This window comes from Argentina anserina, chromosome 3 (assembly GCF_933775445.1).
Source record: "Argentina anserina chromosome 3, drPotAnse1.1, whole genome shotgun sequence".
Taxonomy (NCBI): Eukaryota; Viridiplantae; Streptophyta; class Magnoliopsida; order Rosales; family Rosaceae; genus Argentina; species Argentina anserina.
This window is the reverse complement of record NC_065874.1, coordinates 193,816-214,387: the sequence shown is the minus strand read 5'-3', so window position 1 is coordinate 214,387 and position 20,572 is coordinate 193,816. Positions and strand designations below refer to the sequence as shown.

General features: G+C 38.1%; 2 protein-coding genes across 2 annotated transcripts; one reads left to right on the top strand and one right to left on the bottom strand.

Annotated features, from left to right (window-relative positions):
- Nucleotides 1-11,025: 11,025 nt before the first annotated feature.
- LOC126786596 (oligopeptide transporter 3) lies at nt 11,026-15,129 on the top strand. The gene is made up of 6 exons (XM_050512452.1): nt 11,026-11,779; nt 12,215-12,312; nt 12,908-13,477; nt 13,578-13,833; nt 13,934-14,116; nt 14,205-15,129. Exons 1-6 carry the CDS (start codon nt 11,294-11,296, stop codon nt 14,817-14,819), a joined length of 2,208 nt encoding a protein of 735 aa, XP_050368409.1. The 5' UTR covers nt 11,026-11,293; the 3' UTR covers nt 14,820-15,129.
- Nucleotides 15,130-15,672: 543 nt separating this feature from the next.
- LOC126786816 (SNF1-related protein kinase regulatory subunit beta-2) lies at nt 15,673-18,797 on the bottom strand. Its single transcript, XM_050512763.1, has 4 exons — nt 18,397-18,797; nt 17,529-17,704; nt 17,267-17,429; nt 15,673-16,183 (listed from the first exon to the last, which is right to left on the bottom strand). The coding sequence occupies exons 1-4, from the start codon at nt 18,631-18,633 to the stop codon at nt 15,857-15,859; spliced, it is 903 nt and encodes a 300-aa protein (XP_050368720.1). The 5' UTR covers nt 18,634-18,797; the 3' UTR covers nt 15,673-15,856.
- Between the last annotated feature and the right edge of the window lie 1,775 nt (nt 18,798-20,572).

Here is a 20,572-nt window from a genome sequence, read left to right as displayed (position 1 = left end):
ATGAAAATGGAAGCTAGAAAAGAAAATGATAAGAAGCAAAAGGGTATGAGAAAAGAAGATGATGGAAGCAAATACTTGCAATGGAATCCGGAAATGGATATAAAATTGGCCGATATTCTTAAAAGTGAGAGACAATAAGGCCACAAAGGTGATGATGGGTGGAAATCTAAAGCATTCACTTCAGCTGCATTGAACATGTCAACCATCTATAACGTATTTGTGACGAAAGATAATGTCAAAAACCACCTGAAAGACTAGAAAAAGACCTATGGAGTAGTTTCTGATATCTTAAGCCAAAGTGACTTTAATTGGGATAGTGGACATAAGATGATAACCATGGATGATGACAATGTCTGTAGTGAATATGTAAAGGTACGATATAGTGTTCCAAGTTTCTGATATCTCATTTTTTTTCAAGTCACTTTAATAAGCTATTTGTGTTGAGTTACATGTTTTTCATGACAGACACACCCTGAGGCTTCGAAGTATCGATTCAAGACTATTGTCAATTAAGATGATATTATGGACTTGTGTGCGAAGGATAAAGCAACCGTTTATGGGGCTCAAAATTCTGAGGATGCATGTCAAACTATGAGCATTGAAGATGACAAAGTAGAGGGAAACAATTGTTGTGGCGATATACGAAATGGCTTCTTCAATCAAAGAAATGGCATCTAGTATGGTTTCAACATTAAAGAAGAATGCAAATGTGACGGTTGATGAAGTTTATGAAGAGTTTATGGGAATACCTAATTTAGAAGTAGATATTCGAGCAATTGAGGTGTTTGCCAACAATCCCACAAAGTTTAAAATATTGAAGAAGATTCCAATTGAGAAGAAAAACCAATTTATATTGAAGTCAATGCCATAATTTTTTTAAAATGTATATGCTTTTGTTGTTAATCTTTTTTAGAATATTCGATATTTTAATATTATGAGTGTAAGTACGATGCAATTCAAATGTGACGGAGACTTCAATTGTTGCATTTTTGGAATTATTTGGTGACACAAACTTTTTTATGTTTTATAATAATTTGATTAAAAGAAAATAAAAACTAGTTAAAAATAATTATGTTCATAAATTCCATGATTAAATCTTTTTTATCACCCAAACAAGTCATTTTAATAATCTATTCCTCAAGTCCTTTCATTTAAAAATCTCATAACCTTCAAAACCTTTCATTTCTAAATCTCTTCACTTACAAAGTCCTTGGAACCTCAAAGTCCCTTACCTAAACACACTGTAATGGACATATGTTACAACCTTAGTGCCTGATAGGCTGGGCATTGCATGAACCTTGTAGGGCTGGTTCGGTACATTACCAATTCATTTTTGTCATTACCATCTACCAACTAATTTTAATTGGTAATGAGAAAATTTGTACCATTACCGACCACTTACGCCTTTGTACCAAATTTTCGGTATACCGATATTTTCGGTTGGTTCGGTTGGTAATGGGACTCTACCAAGATATGATATCGGCCCAATTAAGTTTAAGGCCCATACCAATTTCTTTGATGACAAAAGAAATTTAAACAAACTTCATAGTTCAGAGTTGAATTTGGACCGAACTCCTTAATACAACAATATCCCTCAAATACAAATGCGATTACACAGTATTGTCCAACACTCCAACATCATAACATGAACAAATTAACAAATTGAATGACTGATACAGAATAGCAACATCGATGACTTCAATCTCCTCTTTTGCTAGACATTGGTTTGGACTGAGCTCGAGCTTTAGACATTGATTCCCTAAATATATATACTGATCACATCTGTTGGTGTCGATCGACCATATTTCGAACTGGAGTTGTCAATCACCGAAGTGTCCACTAATGTATCATAACCTTTATATTAGGTTTATAATAAAACCATCGCATGATGAAGCGACTATATGAAGGAAATTTCTCTAAATCGATCAACACCATCCGATATGATCGGTATATATATATAGTGACCATTTTATAATTTCATCCAATTCGGACCTCGTTTGATCATCGAAATTTTCAGTAAACCAACAACACCACTAATATGCCCAAAGGGAGGATCGATTATTAAGATGCGAATATCGGAAGCTGTTTACATATTTGAAATCACCTAATTTTTTATTTTTGTCACCAATCGTGCGTGGTCGCAACAAGGAAACCCATTTGGCAAAGCCCCGGTCAATAAGGTTTTATTATATCAAAACTCATTTTTTGGTTAACCGTAGGTACAGACGGTCAAACCATGTGCAAAACGGACAAAATTTTTACATGGTCCCTAAATATATATATCTATCACATCTATCGGTGTCGATCGATAATATTTCGAAACTATAATTTATTTGTGACTTTTTTTTAAGAATGTTTTCTAATAATTCTTCTATTGTTTCAAACTCTTAAATAAAAGTATTATGTTTTTTTCTTCTAATACAAGCCTGCAAGGCCGGCCCATTGACGAGCCCTAATTTGAGATATATCAACGGCTAAGATCAATATATGTAATAATAAATTTAAAAATAATTAATTAAAATAAAAAACTCAGTTGGTACGGTAATACCAACTTTCGCCAAAATCATTACCATTACCGTCCCAACTTAGAGAAGTCGGTTCGGTATTACCGTACCGAAGTTTTGGTAACTGAAATACTTGGTAACCAATTTACTTGGTTCGGTTGGTAAGGCTTGGTTCGGTTTTGTTTGGCTCATTTTTGCCACCCCTAGAACCTTGGGCCATGCCTCAGCAAGGCTCACGCCTGTAAGAAAATGCATGCAAGAAGCAAGGCAGATAAGTAGCGGAGGTATTAGCCTCGCTAGCACGGTGATTGGATAAGTATTAGCCTCACTAGCAAGAGCCTTGCAAGCACGAAGTCAGGTGCCAAGCAATGCAATGGAATGCAGAGTTATTAGGCTCAACAAATGCAAACATATTAGCCTCGCTAGCATGCAAGGCAGATGTGGAGACAAGTGTAAGGGCTGGGCTGAAGATTAGCCTCGCTAGCAGATGTGGGCAGATTAGCCTCGCTAGCAGACATGTAGGCTGGATATTAGCCTAATCAGCAAGGAAGTGGGCAGATCTGACACAGCAGGGAGATTAGCCTCGCAAGCAGACCTCGACAAGCACTAGGCAAGCAGTTGGCTGGATATTAGCCTCGCTAGAACCGAGCAGGCAGACCTATATGCTAGAGATTAGCCTCGCTAGCACTGATCATAGACGTGGATGCAAGACAGCGGCACAAATGGGAGGGTACAGTGGCAAGCAAGCAAATGCAACAAGCAAGGAAGCATGTGCGTGCATGCAGGTCAACGACAGTAGTTGTGACACTTGGCATGCAAGGGCATGCGTGACTCATACACGACAATTACTAAGCAGTTCACAAGTAGTGGGGGGTTATCAAGCATGCACGGAAGTTACCAAGGAGTGGAAAGTTATCCGAGGTAGTTACCAAGTAGTGGGTGGTTATCCAAGCTTAGTGGGTGGTTACTCATGCAAGGTGGTTACTTATGCTTGAAGATAGGAACTAGCAGTTACTTATGCAAGGTAGTGAGGTTAGTGGGATGTGTCATGGAAGTTATTATGCTTGCTTGGCAAGTATGCATGCTGCCACATCACCCTAGCGCGGTTGGGGGTGTCAACCGCCATGTACAATTGTAGTGCACCATGACCTAGGCCAATGAGGTTGTCATTGGTAAGAAAAGAGGTGTCATCACAATCACAATAGAGAGTGTGAGAACACAAGCAAGGAGAGAACAATTTTAAGGGTGAGAGAAACACAATACAGAGCTAGGTAGATAGGGCATGTTAGAATTACGAAGGCTGTAAGCCTCACTATATCCTCATTGTACCCTTAGGTTGAGTGATTAATGTAGGTGCACTAAGTGAGTGGCTAGGCAGATTGAGTTTGGGTAGACCAAGGCTGAAAACACTTTTTGTACTCGTTGTAATTTTCTTGATCTTTTAAAAGAGTTAAACGTTGAGAGCGTACTCTCGTAAACACTTATTTTGTGTGTGTGTGTATGACTTGTATACTAATTGTCGTTTATTATATAGTTTTCACTGTGTAATAAACAATTGAGTGAGAGAAGTTGGTAGATTGACTAGGTAGTGTGGACTGTTTAGCGTCATGACATAGGGAAAAATTTTTGATATTGACTGCGCTCGTGTGACAACGTGTATGGTGGGTGGGTGACATGGTCATCTGACTCATCTCCATTCTGCCATCAGGCCCGTTCCGCGTCAACCTTTATCATGGGCTGCTTTCATACGATGATAATAAGGAAAAGTTGACAGGTTCAAGTGTTCAACGCAATGTGTGGAGTCTACTGTATCTAAAGAGAGATCAGAGCGCTTGCATATTGAATAATTAAGCAACTGGGAAATAAATGCAGCAGATTGAAAGACATGATTGGAATTTATACCAATTAGATGGAATGGTTGGCATGTCTTATTCAGTTTTAAGTGAAGCCATCAAGTGCGATGACACACCAATGTGACAATGTCGAAAAATTTAGTCTTGAGTAATAAAACGTCGGAGCACGCATGTGGGTGGTGCCCTCACGTGATCAGATTGAACGGCGGAGACCGAAAATTCCCTAGCTTGATTTAGCTAGTTGGAGAATGAATTGCAGTATTAGTATGTTTCAAGTGTTAGTACATCCACTAGAAGACGCATCGTTGAAACGCTAAAGGTATCCGGCACGGCGGCACTCCATCAGCAGCTCGATCAGTTACCCTTATATACATTTAATCGATTACTCACGTTTTGCCTACCAACCAAGCTTCAGTACGTAATACTGAATATAATTGGAACGTATGTACTGATAATATTTGCATGCATTGCAGAGGAAGAAAGCTAAAAATTACACTATATATGTATGTTAGGAGAACACTGCGCATTTTTTGCCAGTCGAAAGGCGTATGTACATGCCACTACATGATTAATTTCTTATCTGTGTATCAATTCATCAATATAGCTAGCTAGGGTTTAAACAACGTGCGTACGTGCGCGTGGTCACGGACAACTCTATTAATATGCCATCCATTTTAACTCCAAGGAATTACTGAAACTATTATCAGGATTGTTATGAGTAGCTGAAGTTTATCTTGTCCCCTGTCTGATAGGGCTTGTTGGGATATGCAGAAATTTCAGAAAGAAACTTATCCTCGATGCCCAGAAATCATATCAATGGACCCTCATGCAGGGCTTTTTACAAGTAATGGGGTCAACGCAAGCATCTAAATTTGGACCACAACGGCACTGCACGCTAGCTAGTTGGTTGGAATATAGCCGGTGGAACATATGGTACACAAAGGTACCTCCATTTGCAGCTTTGAATTTCTTGGCCGATCGATCCATGGAAAGCTGAAAGAAATAGACGAGACAGCACTTATATACCACGGCAGAATGGATACACCGTACACGGGGTTTGGTTGGGTGGTACCTAACCAGACGGAAAAGCTAGTTCACGGCAGAATAGCTGGTTCACTTCAGCTTCAAAAGAAAAGGCGAGAGGGAGAAAGATCGGACTACATTATTAATACGTAATCACGTACGTCTGCATTATGTCTCCATCGTGAACTAGTAGTAGTACGAACTACAATAATTCCACAAATATGAAATCGGTCCCAACGCCAAACTAAGTGGCCTGTAATAGTTAGTACTGCAAAATCGCTAGATGGAAGCCACAGGAGGGGACCTAATAATCAAGCTCGCTGATAATACAACTTCACCTTCTCGTTCCATTATCATATACGGTTCACCGAGTTGGCTGGGGAGTCTAACTGCCTTAATTACTACTAATCTTGGTTGGGCTAGGAGATGGATTCAGATCGACAGTATCTAGCTATCTACTCCATAGATATTATCAGCAAGGGCTGGCAGGATCTTGCATATCAGTACTCTTAATGAAAAGAGTAATTAACAAGAACGATTAGGTGATAACATATTCTTATATCATTTATATGTGGGAACGAACGTTTTAATTTCTATAAACTTTTAACCCGTGCTAGCTTAGCACGCATGGATTCATGACGAGGATAGAAAGGATTTGAAATCTTGAACTGATTTGTGTGCGTACATATATTCCATTTACTTCTTTATCAGGTGGGCACTGATAACGGACGGCAACAATATTGGGTAACCATAAAATCTAAGTGGATGGTTGTAGCCCAACCTTACTAGGCGGAAAGAAAGACTGCCTTTCTGAGAATATATGAAGTTGATTGCTTTCATTCTGAACGACGATATACTGGTTGAAAAAATGTAATTGTACATCATGAATTTGTATGTTCACTGTAAGTGGTACGTTATAACCCGTGAGATGTTCATCGAGGGAGTCAGGGAGATTCATTATTATTTTTGTAGTGGTATAAGGTAATCTCTTCTTTCCAAGGCCGGTCCTGAGATTATAGGGGTCTTGTGCGAAATTTAAAGGTGGCTTAAATATGCATGGCGAAACTATAAAACTATATAATTATAGTTGTGATTTTATATACGGTAGCACTCTCTATGTGTATAACAGACAGTTCTTTAAAAACAAAAAAAGTGTATAACAGACATCCTTCTTGATCAAGAGCTGCATTGTAATTTATATGTTTTGGTATCTATCTTTCCAGCGTCTCCTCTTCGATTTGAAGTTAATTTGTTGCATGTACAAAGAATATGTTGTATACTATTATGACTAGCTATAAGTCTGTGGTTCCTAAATAAATGACTGTAAGTGTGTACTAGCTAGTATATTCAAGGGTTTTGCATCCATCAATTAGTTGATATGAAATCTAACGTAAGCTAATTTAATGGATATGAATTATTAATAGAGCAATTTGTAACTAACTAAACATTATACTATGACTCCTAGCTGGCGTAATAGTTTGTAGGCTTTATAACCAAGCTTCTAAATTTGTTTCTCAAAGATCAAATAGTTGTAACGTGTAATCAATATCTAATGAAGTACGTACGTAATGGCCTACTAACTTAAATCAATGACTTAGTAATCCTCTAATGGCAGGTGTTGTAATAACCTAGCGGGATAGTGCCTAATTAACGTGTGTATTTATTTGTTGTTGTCTCTTGGATCGAATCAGAGATACGAGAGATGAGCTAATGGATTTGATATGATAGTCCGGACTTCTGTTTATTTGGTGGCCATGCCAATTGCTTATCTGAACAGGGAGTTCTGAGAACTTCTGTCTTTATTTGTTCTTTCCTTTCGTCATCTCAGCACTCGAACAGTTAAGTAAGCTTGTATGTGAAGATTAAAAGTGGATCCATTTCAGCGAAAAAGAGGAGAGAAATGCGTGTAGCTTAAATACCGGAAGACTGGAAGGGGTGTTCAAATCTAGAGCTGACTACTGATATATCCAGTTGAGACGACTATGAGTCAACGCGATCGAGGTGCTTAAGACTAGTCGTGAACCTGCCCTCCACTGTACGTGATCTACCTCAATGGAGGGTCTGTGTCTTCCCTCTCTCTCTACTCTGACACGTTTATCTCCATCAGCCGGATACCCCATGACGGCCGGCCACCACCGTAATTATTGAGAAAGGATATAATTGATCAATCGATCGAGCATTTAATCAAAATTTAGACCAATTCCAAGTCATATTTGCAATATTTTCAAATTTTATTTTCACATCGGACAAACAGTGGCTCAAGTAGTGCTTAAACAAACCGTATTACAACACTAGCTAAAATAATTCTAACATTTACTAAGTGGAACGACGAATTTAGAGAAGTCTATATACCGGCCTACAAGTTGAATGCCGCACATTATTCAATAATAAAGATGGAATAGGGGCTCGATCATGATCCTATCAGTCTAATGACTATAAACACTATATGATGGACACCCATCTGAAGCTTGATTCCATACACAAAATATATTTTCCATAACGCGAGGGAAACATACTAAGATCGATGATGATTAATAAAGTTACTTAATCTAAGATGATCACAAAGTAAGAAAAACATCAGTGGTGACGAAAGAAGTCATACATATAATACCCGTAAGAAAAACAACATCTAATATGCTTAGAGTACCAATACTCAGACTCGGATGATTTAATACTATATTGATTGTTACCGAAAGATAGAGTTCAATGGTTGAACTCGGTGCCAATGAAATGTAAAAAGTCTGAACTTAAATGACGGGAATGACGTAGAATATGAGTTAATCTATTATACATTAATGTATGTCATACATCATACATCTGACGGTTGATAAATGATATTATTTTTCTGACCTTACTCATAAAACAATATCGACCGTCGGATGTAGAATTTTTCGTAAAATATAGAGGGTTTGAAGGCAAAACGCATCGGATATCGTACGTGTGCTGATGGAATGGTGGTTTTGGTGAACGTAAGGCAATTGTGTGGAAGACGTGCCGAGGCTCGTGGCGCTCACATTCGCGGTAAAAGTTTTAATCAGCAACCATGAATTGAGGGTGGCAGCAAGTGATTTAATCACCACCCACCACCTGGCCAATCATGTCTCTCCTTTTCGTTTGTGCTTGTTTAAAATATAAATTATTCAATATTTACACCTTAAATAAGATACGGAGGTGGTAGAAGTACGTCGACGTCAAAAGTACACGATCTTTTCATCCTACGTGGCCATACAAACGGAAGCAGACTCGTCATTGACCATTGTTCTTATGGTCTCGTTTTCTACGTGGACTCTTTTAACCACGTGTAATTCCATTTCGAGAAGTCGTTTGCGGTGCTGCACGCCTCAAGGCAAGTGATGCTCACACGCGTAACTACCATATAAACCAACCGTTAATCATTTACCGCCATTTGGCACTTGAGTTTCATTATGGCCTCGTTTGTTTCAAGAATTCTAAGCTCGAGAAAGGTAACTAGGTCGTGTTTGGTAAGTGTCAATTGTCAAGTTTCCATAAATGATTCATCTTGCAAGGGTAGATATACACACTTGTATTTAAAACAAATCAATAATTGATATCATTTTCTCCTATTATAAGATAATTAAGGATTTCTTTCCTTACTGTTATTATACAGAATTCCAGTTCCTTTAGAGTATTTCCGACATTTTATATATATATTTTTAAAATAAATAAGTAAATTTCAAAAAAAAAATTAAAAATGTTCAAACTCTAATAATTTCTTTATTTTACAGATTTTTACATTTATTACTTCAATTAAATATTTTATTTTATTATTTATCACAATAATAATATATTTCATAATATTGACTTGAAATATTTATTGCAGATTTTTTATTAGTTGTAATTTAAATTTGTTATGTTGAAAAAACTGCAAACATTTAATATTTGGTTATGCAAAGTTTTGGCAAATGCTGCGAATTTGGAGAATTGAGTTTCTATTCATACCTCAAAAAATGGTATTTGGATTTTCTCACTTAATGAACCTCTATTTTACTTTTTACAAATATTTAAAAATACTATTTAGACCTCCAAATTTTTCCGAAAATGCCCATAATCAATATATAATTATTAAATATTAAATCAATCTATTATTCATTAATATCTTTAAAATTCTACTTTTATATTAATTTATTATAAACAAATTGAAAAAATCTTTATAATTACATATCCATCTTCTCAAAATTAATTTTCTCTTTCACTCCTAAATTCATAATTAATAATATTATTTTTTTTTCATTCATTGATTTGAAATTCATCAAATAATAAAATAAACATGAAAAATTCTAACATCTATTAAACAATTTTTCTCTCTCACACGAAGTTTATCAAAAATTCTATATAGCTTTTCAATTGATACATGAAGATTAATAATGTTATTTATTATATTTTTAACAATAAAAATATAAGTAATTAAATAATCTTATTCAATTTATTATTTCGAATTAGGGTTAGCTTGAAATAATTAAACAAATAAATGATTAACGAAAAATAAAAAATTATAAAATAGGCAAGTTAAGAATTGTTTTATTTTTTTCACTATTATATGTCTTTTTGGTAATTCACATGGGTTGAAAAAATCAAAACAAAATTGGAAAAAAGAGAGAGGTCTAAATAATGTTTTGGGTCGTATGAATAGAAGCTCCATTTAGAGAATCAACTATTTTTTTCATCCATTTCTCTATTGGAGAATGTGATGGAGTGAAAAATGGGCATTATTCTCTAAATCTTAATTTTTTTAAAAAATGCATAATCTGTTTGAGATGCTCTTATATAGAGAAATACAAGAGAACAAGTCAACAAACATAAAGTTGACCAGCAATTATAAGGCTATCAACCTATCTGTCATGAATTTATTCTCTTTCTCAATTATAAACAACCTTTTTACTCTCTCACGCAGGCAACACGAATTTAGGGGTGCGCTAGGATTTGTTGTAGCCCACTTCATTTTTATTTGCAATGCACAAGTTAAATATATATCAATTATGGATATTCAAGAAAAATTGAGTCATTTGTTATATTTTTTAAGTTTATTTTCTCTGTTTTTCTAGGTTTCACTTGAATCTCAATCTTCTATCTTGTTAGTTTAAACATGTGTAAATTATCATTTTTCATATTAAAATTATCACTGTTCTGCTATGAAATTCTTATAAAAAAATTGGGATTCGTCCAAACTTAACACACCCTGTTATTAAATTATGAATCCGTCCATGCTCTCATGTAATATTTTTACCCACTTTGATTAATTGATTTCGTATCCATGAAGACTTATTGTTGTTAATTAATTATTGTTGTCACTGATGAGTCCTCCGAAAAAGAACAAACTGAAGGATGATGAGAAGAGTAAGAAGAAGTCCTACTCGGGATTGTGGGGGGTGTGATGCTCCAGTGTTATATTATGCTCAATCTCTTTGGACTTTGGAGTCCAAACACTCACAAACTTCCAACAAACAAACAGTGCTCTAGCCTATGGAATGATTTATCTTCCCTTCAACATCATATTACAATAATAAACTCATTAAACGTATTTTTGGCACCATAATGATTATGAACCAATTATAGGAGTGATTTGTTAATTAATTTGTTATGCACACCCAGAGGATTGTCATGAAAAAGTTAAGGGCAGAAATGTGAAAGGAAAATAAAGGAAATCAGAAGTTTCTTTTAGAGAAGACGACGAGTTTATATATAACCCACCCCTCTCCTTCTTACTTGTCCACTTGAATTTGAAGCCCGAGTCTCTGATACTAGAAAAAAGAGAGAGAGAGAGGGATTCTGAGTTTCTGACTCCCTCTTTTGTTTTCCTGGGGAAACAAGAGAGTACAGAACAGAGCTGCTTTCCTGTCTGTCTCTGTTGGCTGTTTTGTTTCCACACCCGCCGAAACCCGAGACTTGGGATCAATGGCGTCCAAAGTCGATCCCGAGAAGACCACCAAGGTCGAGGAGACAGGAACATGCGAAATCGAAGAGGTGGCGCTGGTGGTGCCGGAGACCGACGACCCTTCACTGCCGGTGATGACATTCCGGACTTGGTTCCTGGGCATCACCTCATGCACCATCCTCATATTCCTCAACACCTTCTTCAGCTACCGCACTCAGCCTCTCACCATTTCCGCCATTCTTATGCAAATCGCTGTCTTGCCCGTCGGAAAGTTCATGGCCAGAACTCTGCCCAACAGGGAGTTCAATCTCATGGGTTTCAAGTTCAACTTGAACCCTGCGCCTTTCAACATGAAGGAGCATGTCGTCATCACCATCTTTGCCAATTGTGGGGTCTCCACTGGCGGCGGTGATGCCTATTCCACCGGTGCCATCACCGTTATGAAGGCCTATTACCACCAGAGTTTGAGTTTTATTTGCGGCCTCTTCATCGTCTTGACATCTCAGGTACCTTAATCGAAGTTCCTTTCTTTGTTTGTATTTTCGCTCTAGATTTTATTCTTAAATTTTATTATCTTTTTTAAGAATAATAATCAAGAGGGTCTGGAAATTTGAGATTTAGGAGCAGATATCCATGAATAAATTAGAATTGTGGGGCTGATGTTCCTTGTTGGGACGATGAATGTTTAACCCCTGAGGTTGACAGAGTGCTCTACTCTGCATTTCATTTTAATAAATCACTAATAAATTTTGTGATGCGAAAATCAGATAATTAGTCAACTATTGGTCTTTTTCAATTCAAGAAATTGCCATTAAGTACAAATTTTGCTTCACAGATCTTCTTTTTTCAATTTTGCCTATCAAATTTTGACTAATCAGCTTTCTCAATCTTTATTATCATGTTTTTTTTTGAAGTTTATTTAAAATTTGGATGATTTGCAGATGATTGGGTATGGATGGGCTGGATTGCTTAGGAGGTACCTGGTTGACCCCGTTGAAATGTGGTGGCCTGCAAACCTTGCTCAGGTTTCTCTATTTAGGTATAATTTGCTACTTTGCTTTAATTTGATTCACCATTGTTTAATTTGGTTGATGACGAAAAACTGGAAAAGTAATAATAGCTTAAAGTGTAAAACTTTGCCCTCAAACAATATCTTATTGTTTTTGAATTTTACTGGTTGAAAATGCTCTTTGTCAGAATATTGAGCAGCATTTAGGAAAGAAAGAAAGTATATATTTAAATGAACCAAACTGCAGGAGATCAAACAGAATCTTTAGAATGGGAATCATATATATATATATATATATATATATATATATATATATCCTCACTTACATCTTTTTGGTAAAAAGTTCATCTTTTCTAATTGTTAATGGATGAAGTCATGAGCCATGTGAGAAATGATGCTACAAGTCATAAGCTAACTTCTGGTTCATTAATGGTTCAGAATCTGTTTCATGCTAAACGAATAACGCTACAATTGTGAAAATAACAGGATCATGAATCCATGATCAAAGTTCTTTCACTGTTTGATGGCCTGGGGAAGGCAAAATAAAAGTAGGGAATTTGAATGTGTGTTTACTACTGCTATCTAGTATCTACTGATATAATCGTGATTGATGTGATCTTCACAGGGCACTCCATGAGAAGGAGCATAAAGCAAAAGGCCCGACACGAATGAAATTTTTCCTGATTGCTTTTGCAGCAAGCTTCTTCTACTATTTCCTCCCTGGCTATCTTTTCCCAATCTTGACATTCTTCTCATGGGTCTGCTGGGCTTGGCCGCACAGCATCACAGCTCAGCAGATTGGCTCAGGCTACAAGGGACTTGGGATTGGTGCCTTCACTCTCGATTGGGCTGGCATTTCAGCTTATCACGGCAGCCCCCTCGTCACACCTTGGGTTTCCATTCTCAATGTTGGAGTTGGTTTTGTCATCTTCATCTACATAATTCTTCCTCTGTGCTACTGGAAGTATGACACTTTCGATGCTGGAAAGTTCCCTATATTTTCCAACCAGCTATTCACCAATAAAGGCACTAAGTATGACACTACCAAGATCACAACCCCACAATTAGAGCTTGACATTGAAGCTTATGATAATTATGGGAAGCTGTATCTCAGCCCTCTGTTCGCGTTGTCTATTGGATCAGGATTTGCAAGATTTTCAGCAACCCTCATTCACGTGGCACTCTTTCATGGCGGGTATGCTTGCTCATTGCAATGAAATAGCTTCTCCTCTTCTAATTTATAATAGATACTGTTGTGATGCTAACTAGGTTGGTGCTTGATTTTGTTTTGCTAGTGCTATTTTGAAGCAAAGCAAATCAGCAGTGAAGAATGCCAAAATGGATATCCATGAAAAACTGATGCAAGCCTACAAGCACGTGCCTGAATGGTGGTTTCTCATCATACTAGCTTTCAGCGTCGCCCTCTCCCTGCTCATGTGTTTTGTGTGGAAAGAAAGTGTGCAGCTGCCATGGTGGGCAATGATCTTCGCATTTGTCTTGTCTTTCATTATCACCCTCCCAGTTGGGGTCATTCAAGCAACCACCAACCAAGTACGTACTCTTGAGACTTGGGAGCGTTTGTTTTAAGTTCTTAGTTATAGAAAAATGTGAAATAGCATATGTTCTAACACCCTGATTCATTTTGCTGCAGCAACCTGGATTTGACATTATAGCGCAGTTCATGATTGGTTATGTGCTCCCAGGAAAACCTATAGCAAACCTGCTTTTCAAAATATATGGAAGAATCAGCACAGTCCATGCTCTCTCTTTCTTGTCTGACCTGAAACTTGGAATCTATATGAAGATTCCACCTCGGTGCATGTACACAGCTCAGGTACTTTTAATCTCTTGAGAGTTCATGGCATTTGAGTTTGTTCCCAAAACTTATTATATATTCCTCTTGTTTTATTGTTTGTCTCCAGCTGGTGGGAACTCTGGTTTCTGGTGTTGTGAACCTGGCAGTTGCATGGTGGATGTTGGAGGGCATCCAGAACATATGTGACACTGATGTACTCCCCACTGATAGTCCATGGACTTGTCCTAAATACAGAGTCACCTTTGATGCTTCGGTTATATGGGGCTTGATTGGACCAAGGCGACTGTTTGGACCTGGAGGACTTTACAGGAACTTGGTATGGCTTTTTATCGTCGGAGCTGTCCTGCCAGTTCCTATCTGGTTGTTGAGCAAATTCTTCCCTGACAAGAAATGGATTCCGCTGATCAACATGCCGGTCATTCTTTACGGCTTTGCTGGGATGCCACCAGCAACTCCCACCAACATAGCAAGCTGGCTCGTCACTGGAGCTATCTTCAACTATTTCATCTTCAAATACCATAAGCGTTGGTGGCAGAAATACAACTATGTTCTATCTGCAGCACTGGATGCCGGCACAGCTTTCATGGGTGTCTTGATCTTCTTTGTGTTGCAGAACAACAACATCCTTGTCCATTGGTGGGGGAGTGAACTTGATCATTGCCCTTTGGCATCTTGCCCTACTGCACCGGGCATTATAGTCAAAGGATGCCCTGTGTTTTAATATCTGTAGATAGATCTAGAAGTGGAAATTAGCATAAGTACTGCCTGAATCTTCAAAGCTGAGGAAGAAAGGTTGTAGTTAAGGAGAAGCGGATTGACAAATGTGAGACTTTGCACTTACTTGCGTACTCTGGCAAAGGGAAGGCATGGTCTCCTACTTTGATATTCGAACAGATGAAGTTTCTCATTTAGAGGAAATGAATTGTTATTCTGATTTCATATTACCTTCTCTTCTTACTTTTACACCACCAGTTGAGAAATAACAGAAAATCAAACAAAATAGAAGTTTATAAAAATCCACTCCATTACTCTATCGCGAGCTTCATTTTGTTTTGTTTGCTTGTAGGCTCTCACTCTATCATATCCGATTAAGTGATTATGAATCATCTTCCTTCTCTGTTATCCCACCTTTTACAGTTAAACTCCATCGGGAACGAATTTAATCTTGCCTTTCTTTCAGTGATATTGACATTTTTATCTGAAATGCTAATGTTTGATAATGTTATTAAACGGGGAACATGATGATATCCAAATACTGTGACAATGTGACTTTGTCAAAGGTAGGTTAGCTATCCCTGTTGGCAAATAGAGTAAGATTGCAACATGAGTGATGGAATCGCCTAAGGCATCGTACCTATTACCTACACCCCTCTCTACATGACAACGACCCATCTAATTAGGAGATTATGAAAACGAATTTGATGATCATATCCACGATCATGTCAAAGGAAACATAAAGACGTAAAGCAATCGAAAGAGTCACCAAACAGTTCATTGGAAAGAATTTTCAAGTTTCCTCCACAAAAACTTGTGTAAAACCAGAACAGTAGATAAGTTGCAAGTACGAGTCTGTATGTAAAAGCAGTCGGATCAATGGTCATTAAGCAATGGCACTGCGTGAAAAATACAATCTTGAAGTTTCACCTGGTATCCTTCCTCAACAAACTTTGAGCCATTAAAATGGCTTCACTTTCAAATTCATATAAACTAACCACATAAAAGGGGTCTATCGAGTCCGCTGATAGTCGTTCTGTATGTTTATCTCTGCAGGGACTTGTAGAGAACCACTGTCACATACTTTGCTATAAACCTCTCTGTTGTTCCAAGTGCGACCACAGATGGGCCACTCTTCCCTCTCTGCATGTATAAATGATTAAGTACAACATGTTGAGGTCTCGATAAAGGAGGCGGCATCTCCATGTAAGACGGAGGGGCATTGAGTAGCGTCATCTGAAGATGTGGAGGAACCAATGGAGGCTCCTTCGCAAAATCTTCAGATCCAAGTTGCATGTTGCTATAACTTGAGTCGGGGGACTGTGGAGCTTCGAAACCAGAAATGCTTCCAATGTCTTCTGGTACATAATCCTGCACAGCAAACAGGTATGATTAGCTTCATGGACTTAAGCATCAAACCATAGTTTTCCCAACAAATTTTGATCACTGAAACTTAAAAAGTATAGGTCAAGTCCTCAAAGGATTTTAAATCAAAGCATCTAGCATACAACAGTTTACCATTATTCCCTTGCCTACTTTCAACAAGGTCACTATTTCTTTAATGTGATAATACTACCTTGGAAACTTTCTCCTAATATTAGTATTAATACTAAGCATCAACTGAACGCCATTTATCATGTGATGGTTTTTTTTTTCTCTTTCTTCCTCAAGGGTAATATGCTCTGCTTCAAAAATGCACAAACTCACTACCTAAGGTCGATAATGAAGAAAAAGGGCCTATTACAACACACTGGAAGAGGCAAAGATGTAACCTTACTCACCATTTCTTTTCATTTGCTTCAAATATTTTGTATGGACACTTTTATGAAACAAAGCTGAATAGGAGCACAATGAAGGTGAACAACCAGCCCATCTAAAAGCTGAATATAACCTTACTAAGTTGTATATTGATGTAGATAACGAGGGTATGAAAACATATTTACATTATACATCAGAGCAAAACTACAATAAACCATGGTATCTTTCACTAAAAAAAGATACTGGAAGATATTGTATCTCATGTTCATACCAGCTAAAAAGAAAACAATATTTTCTGTACTGTCTACAAGACTGCAAGCACTGTTCAATAGCGAAAGGAAAGCAAAATCGAGAAAACTAGGAAAAATTTTCCATTCGGTATAATACACAGACGTTCTGTATCAGAATGATGATTATAATCTGTCTGTTGCATCTAGCTCTTAGTCTACTGGTACAGAAGATCGAACTATGAGGAGAAGTTATGAACATTTATATCAGGTATCAAGCTAAAAAGAAGGTTATTGTATTAATCTGGTCTGGCTAGCAGTTCTCCTGCTCTTATTTGGTCATAAATATATGCAAGCATTCTACACTGTCACTCATATCTTTCGCAGCTTTCCAGTTTTCAGTTTCAAACCAATGGACTGCAATATTCATATTTGTATGTGTTAACCTAAGAAGAGTGGCAATAATCACCTGCAAGTCCAAAAGATTGTAAGAATTTCCAGCATCATCCTGGGCCAAAGGCAAGTCAGGAGCACACCTCCACTGCCCATCAACAACAAATCTATACTGGTAAACACCCGATGGCAGTACTTTCATAATAGTAAAGTCCTTCCCTGATCTTTGTAAAGCTAACCTGAAAAACAAGATGGATGTAAGAACTTGAGCAAAAGTTCCATGCAGTACGTTTAAGCGGATAATCTGAAAAAAAAAACTTGTTTTGTTTTCCTGGAACCTTGTCTTCCAATCATCCCATGATCCTTCCACAGCTACGTCTTTTCCACCATAGCTCCACGTGATCATAGTTGGAATTCCTTGCTCACAGGACATGTCTTCATATGCGGAAGTCTGCATCCATGAGGGGTTTGGGATCTGCATCTCGTCAGGTCTTTGTAACGGAACGACAGGCACCTGGACAAAGAAGAAGAGTGGGAATTGAATAAAGGATTGAAATTTAAGGACTGCCATAGATCAACAATGAGACGACAAGAATATAATTTCGGAGTAATTAAGCATATCATATATCCACCAAGATAAAAACAGGTTACCAAGACTCCAAGAGGTTGAGAGTCACAACGTTATGAAAAGGGTGTCTAAGGGGGGGGTCTAAAGTAAAATTAGAGTGTTAAGAGGTCGGTACGCAGCTAAGAATTAGATTCATGTATGTATTGGCACATTAACCCCAGAGAAAAAAGGGTGTTTTCAACGGGAATCATGGTAATATCCTAGTATTAGAGCCAAGTGGTACGTGCGTGGCTAGATTCATGTGAAAAGTTAATCTGTAAATCTAAAGGGATTCTGAATTGTTGTATCTCAATATCCTTCCTATGCATATAATTCAATGATCTGTAATAGAGGCTTTCTGATGAAGAAGCACACAGTCACGGCAGATTGCGCGATAGAACAAGGAAACATGAAATTGCATCAAAATCTGAGCAGTGATATCGGGCCACATATAAAAGCAGAGCGGCTCAACAAGTTGAAGTAAAAATCTAAACATGTTACATGGAGATGAATAAATCAAAAGCAGATAGATGGTGGAATTCATTCATATAATAAAGAGAGAGAGAGAGAGAGAGAGAGAGAGGGAAAAAGGAACTGACTTGGGGAGTGAACATCAAAGGGGAGTGAGTCGCCCTAGGGCTGTGAGGAGGTGACTGGCTCATCAATTCAGACACGACCGCGCCTGCGCCTGCGCCACCGCCACGGTTGGCGGCGCCGGAGAGTGGAGGGGGATGGGGGTGATGGCCCTCCTGGGCGGTGGCAGCGGAGGCCTCTTCCTCGGAGGCGGATGCGGATGGGCTACCGGCGCCATCATCTCTGCCATTGACATTCCCCATATCAAAAGCCGCAGGGGAATTAAGAAATTGGGGATTCGAATTGGGAAAGTGTGGAATCGGAGATGCGAAATCAGGAGGAGGAATTCAGGTGATGAGTGGAGAGAGGGGCCATGGGAGAAGGAGAAGGAGCAGAAGAAGAAGAAGAAGAAGAAAGAAAGTGAAAAAGGGGGGGGGGGGGGGGGGGGTTGGGGTGGGGCGTGGGTTTGTAGTAATAAGGTAATTAGTTGAATGATATGAGTAATTACCCCCGACCAGTTTGGAGGATGCGATCCACTCCACTCCTGGCCCAATCATGCTCTTCACCTCTCTCTCTCTCTCTCTCTCTCTCTCTCTCTCTCTCTCTCTCTACCCTTTATTATTGACCAAGTCCTCTCTTCCTTCTTTTCCCTCCTCACAAATCAAACAAACAAGATTATGTTTTCTCCTCTCAACGTTTTAGTTTTGATATTCGCCCATATTTACATTAATTTGAGTTATTAATGACCGACAACGATATTTATATTATCAACATGTCAGAGTACCGATACTTTGAATATGTAAAATGTTGTTCTAAAAAACGAGCAATTTGAGAAGACTTTTGTAAACAATGTATGCTCTTTTTTGACATCTAGTTTGTTTCAATTTGTTGACGCTGAGATATATTCTTCTATAGTTATCTTGTTGGATCACTGGTGGATCTACTTTGTTAAAGAGTGAATCTTTGGACAATGAGTATGGGGACGGGGTACCTTTTGAGCTCAATAGCATTTGAAGAATGGTTCCATAGCAACTATAGCATATAGCACCAGTCCATTGTCTCGCGCATCTAACCAGCTTGCGATTTCACTAGTTTCATACAAGTGCATGGTAAAAGTTGGCGAATTGAAGTTAAGATCATGATCTTTTCTCTACCGTATCAAAAAAAAGAAGAAAAAGGATCTTTTCTCTACAGTTAAAAAAGAAGTGTTGTGCGGAAGCGTAACAAACAGCAGTATTGGAAATAATGGAACAACCAAACAATGATAAGAAAAACAAACACACGAACACAAGATTTATAGTGGTTCACTCAATCAATGTGATTGAGCTACGTCCACTTTCGGAGCCGGCGAGAACTTCTACTATAATCAATTGGAGAGAATACAATAGAGGTTTATACTAAAACCCTCTAACTCAAAACCCAAACTTGGCAGCTACTGCCTTTGCTCTTAGGTTGATTACAAATTCCCTCTCTCTCCCAATATGTTGACGGCACAACACATATATATATACCCTAGCATATATATATCCTAATTAACCTAGGCATGCATTCCCCACGTGATCAGAGTGGGCTAATCCACAAGTTGGGTTTTATCCAACATTCAATTAAAGCCAATTCCAATAATCTCCACCTTGACTTTACTTGAAACAAATTCTCCAAAGTAGAACTTCAACACCAATCGCCGCTCCGACATCCCCTTAGGGATTTCAAATTCTGCCAACACCAATCAAGTCCAAGCAATGCTTGAACTTGCTCAATGGAACTGACTTTGTCAACATATCCGCAGGATTATCTTCAGTTCCAACTTTCAGGAGTTGTATGTCACCATCCTCCACCAATTGACGAATCTTGTGAAATCTGACATGAATATGCTTAGTACGATTATGAGTAACCTGGTTCTCTGCTAAATGAATAGCACTCTGACTATCACAATAAACATCCATATAGTCTTGAATTACACCCAAGTCCTCAAGCAAACCACGAAGCCAAAGAGCTTCTTTTGCACCCTCTGTTACAGCCATATACTCAGCTTCTGTAGTCGACAAAGCAATAGTATGTTGCAAATTCGACTTCCAACTCACTGCTCCACTAGCAAGAGTAAATACATAAGCTGTAGTTGATCTGCACTTGTCCAAATCACCTGCGTAATCAGAGTCCACATATCCAACTGCACAATGATTCATCTTATCCTGCTGAAAAACT

Coding starts and splice junctions, on each gene's coding strand:
- LOC126786596 (XM_050512452.1), top strand. CDS start 11,294: ATGGCGTCCAAAGTCGATCCCGAGAAGACCACCAAGGTCGAGGAGACA. Junction 11,780..12,214: donor TCATCGTCTTGACATCTCAG/GTACCTTAATCG, acceptor GATGATTTGCAG/ATGATTGGGTATGGATGGGC. Junction 13,834..13,933: donor TTCAAGCAACCACCAACCAA/GTACGTACTCTT, acceptor ATTTTGCTGCAG/CAACCTGGATTTGACATTAT.
- LOC126786816 (XM_050512763.1), bottom strand. CDS start 18,633: ATGGGGAATGTCAATGGCAGAGATGATGGCGCCGGTAGCCCATCCGCA. Junction 17,430..17,528: donor TGGGATGATTGGAAGACAAG/GTTCCAGGAAAA, acceptor CTTGTTTTTCAG/GTTAGCTTTACAAAGATCAG. Junction 16,184..17,266: donor ACAATCTTTTGGACTTGCAG/GTGATTATTGCC, acceptor TTTGCTGTGCAG/GATTATGTACCAGAAGACAT.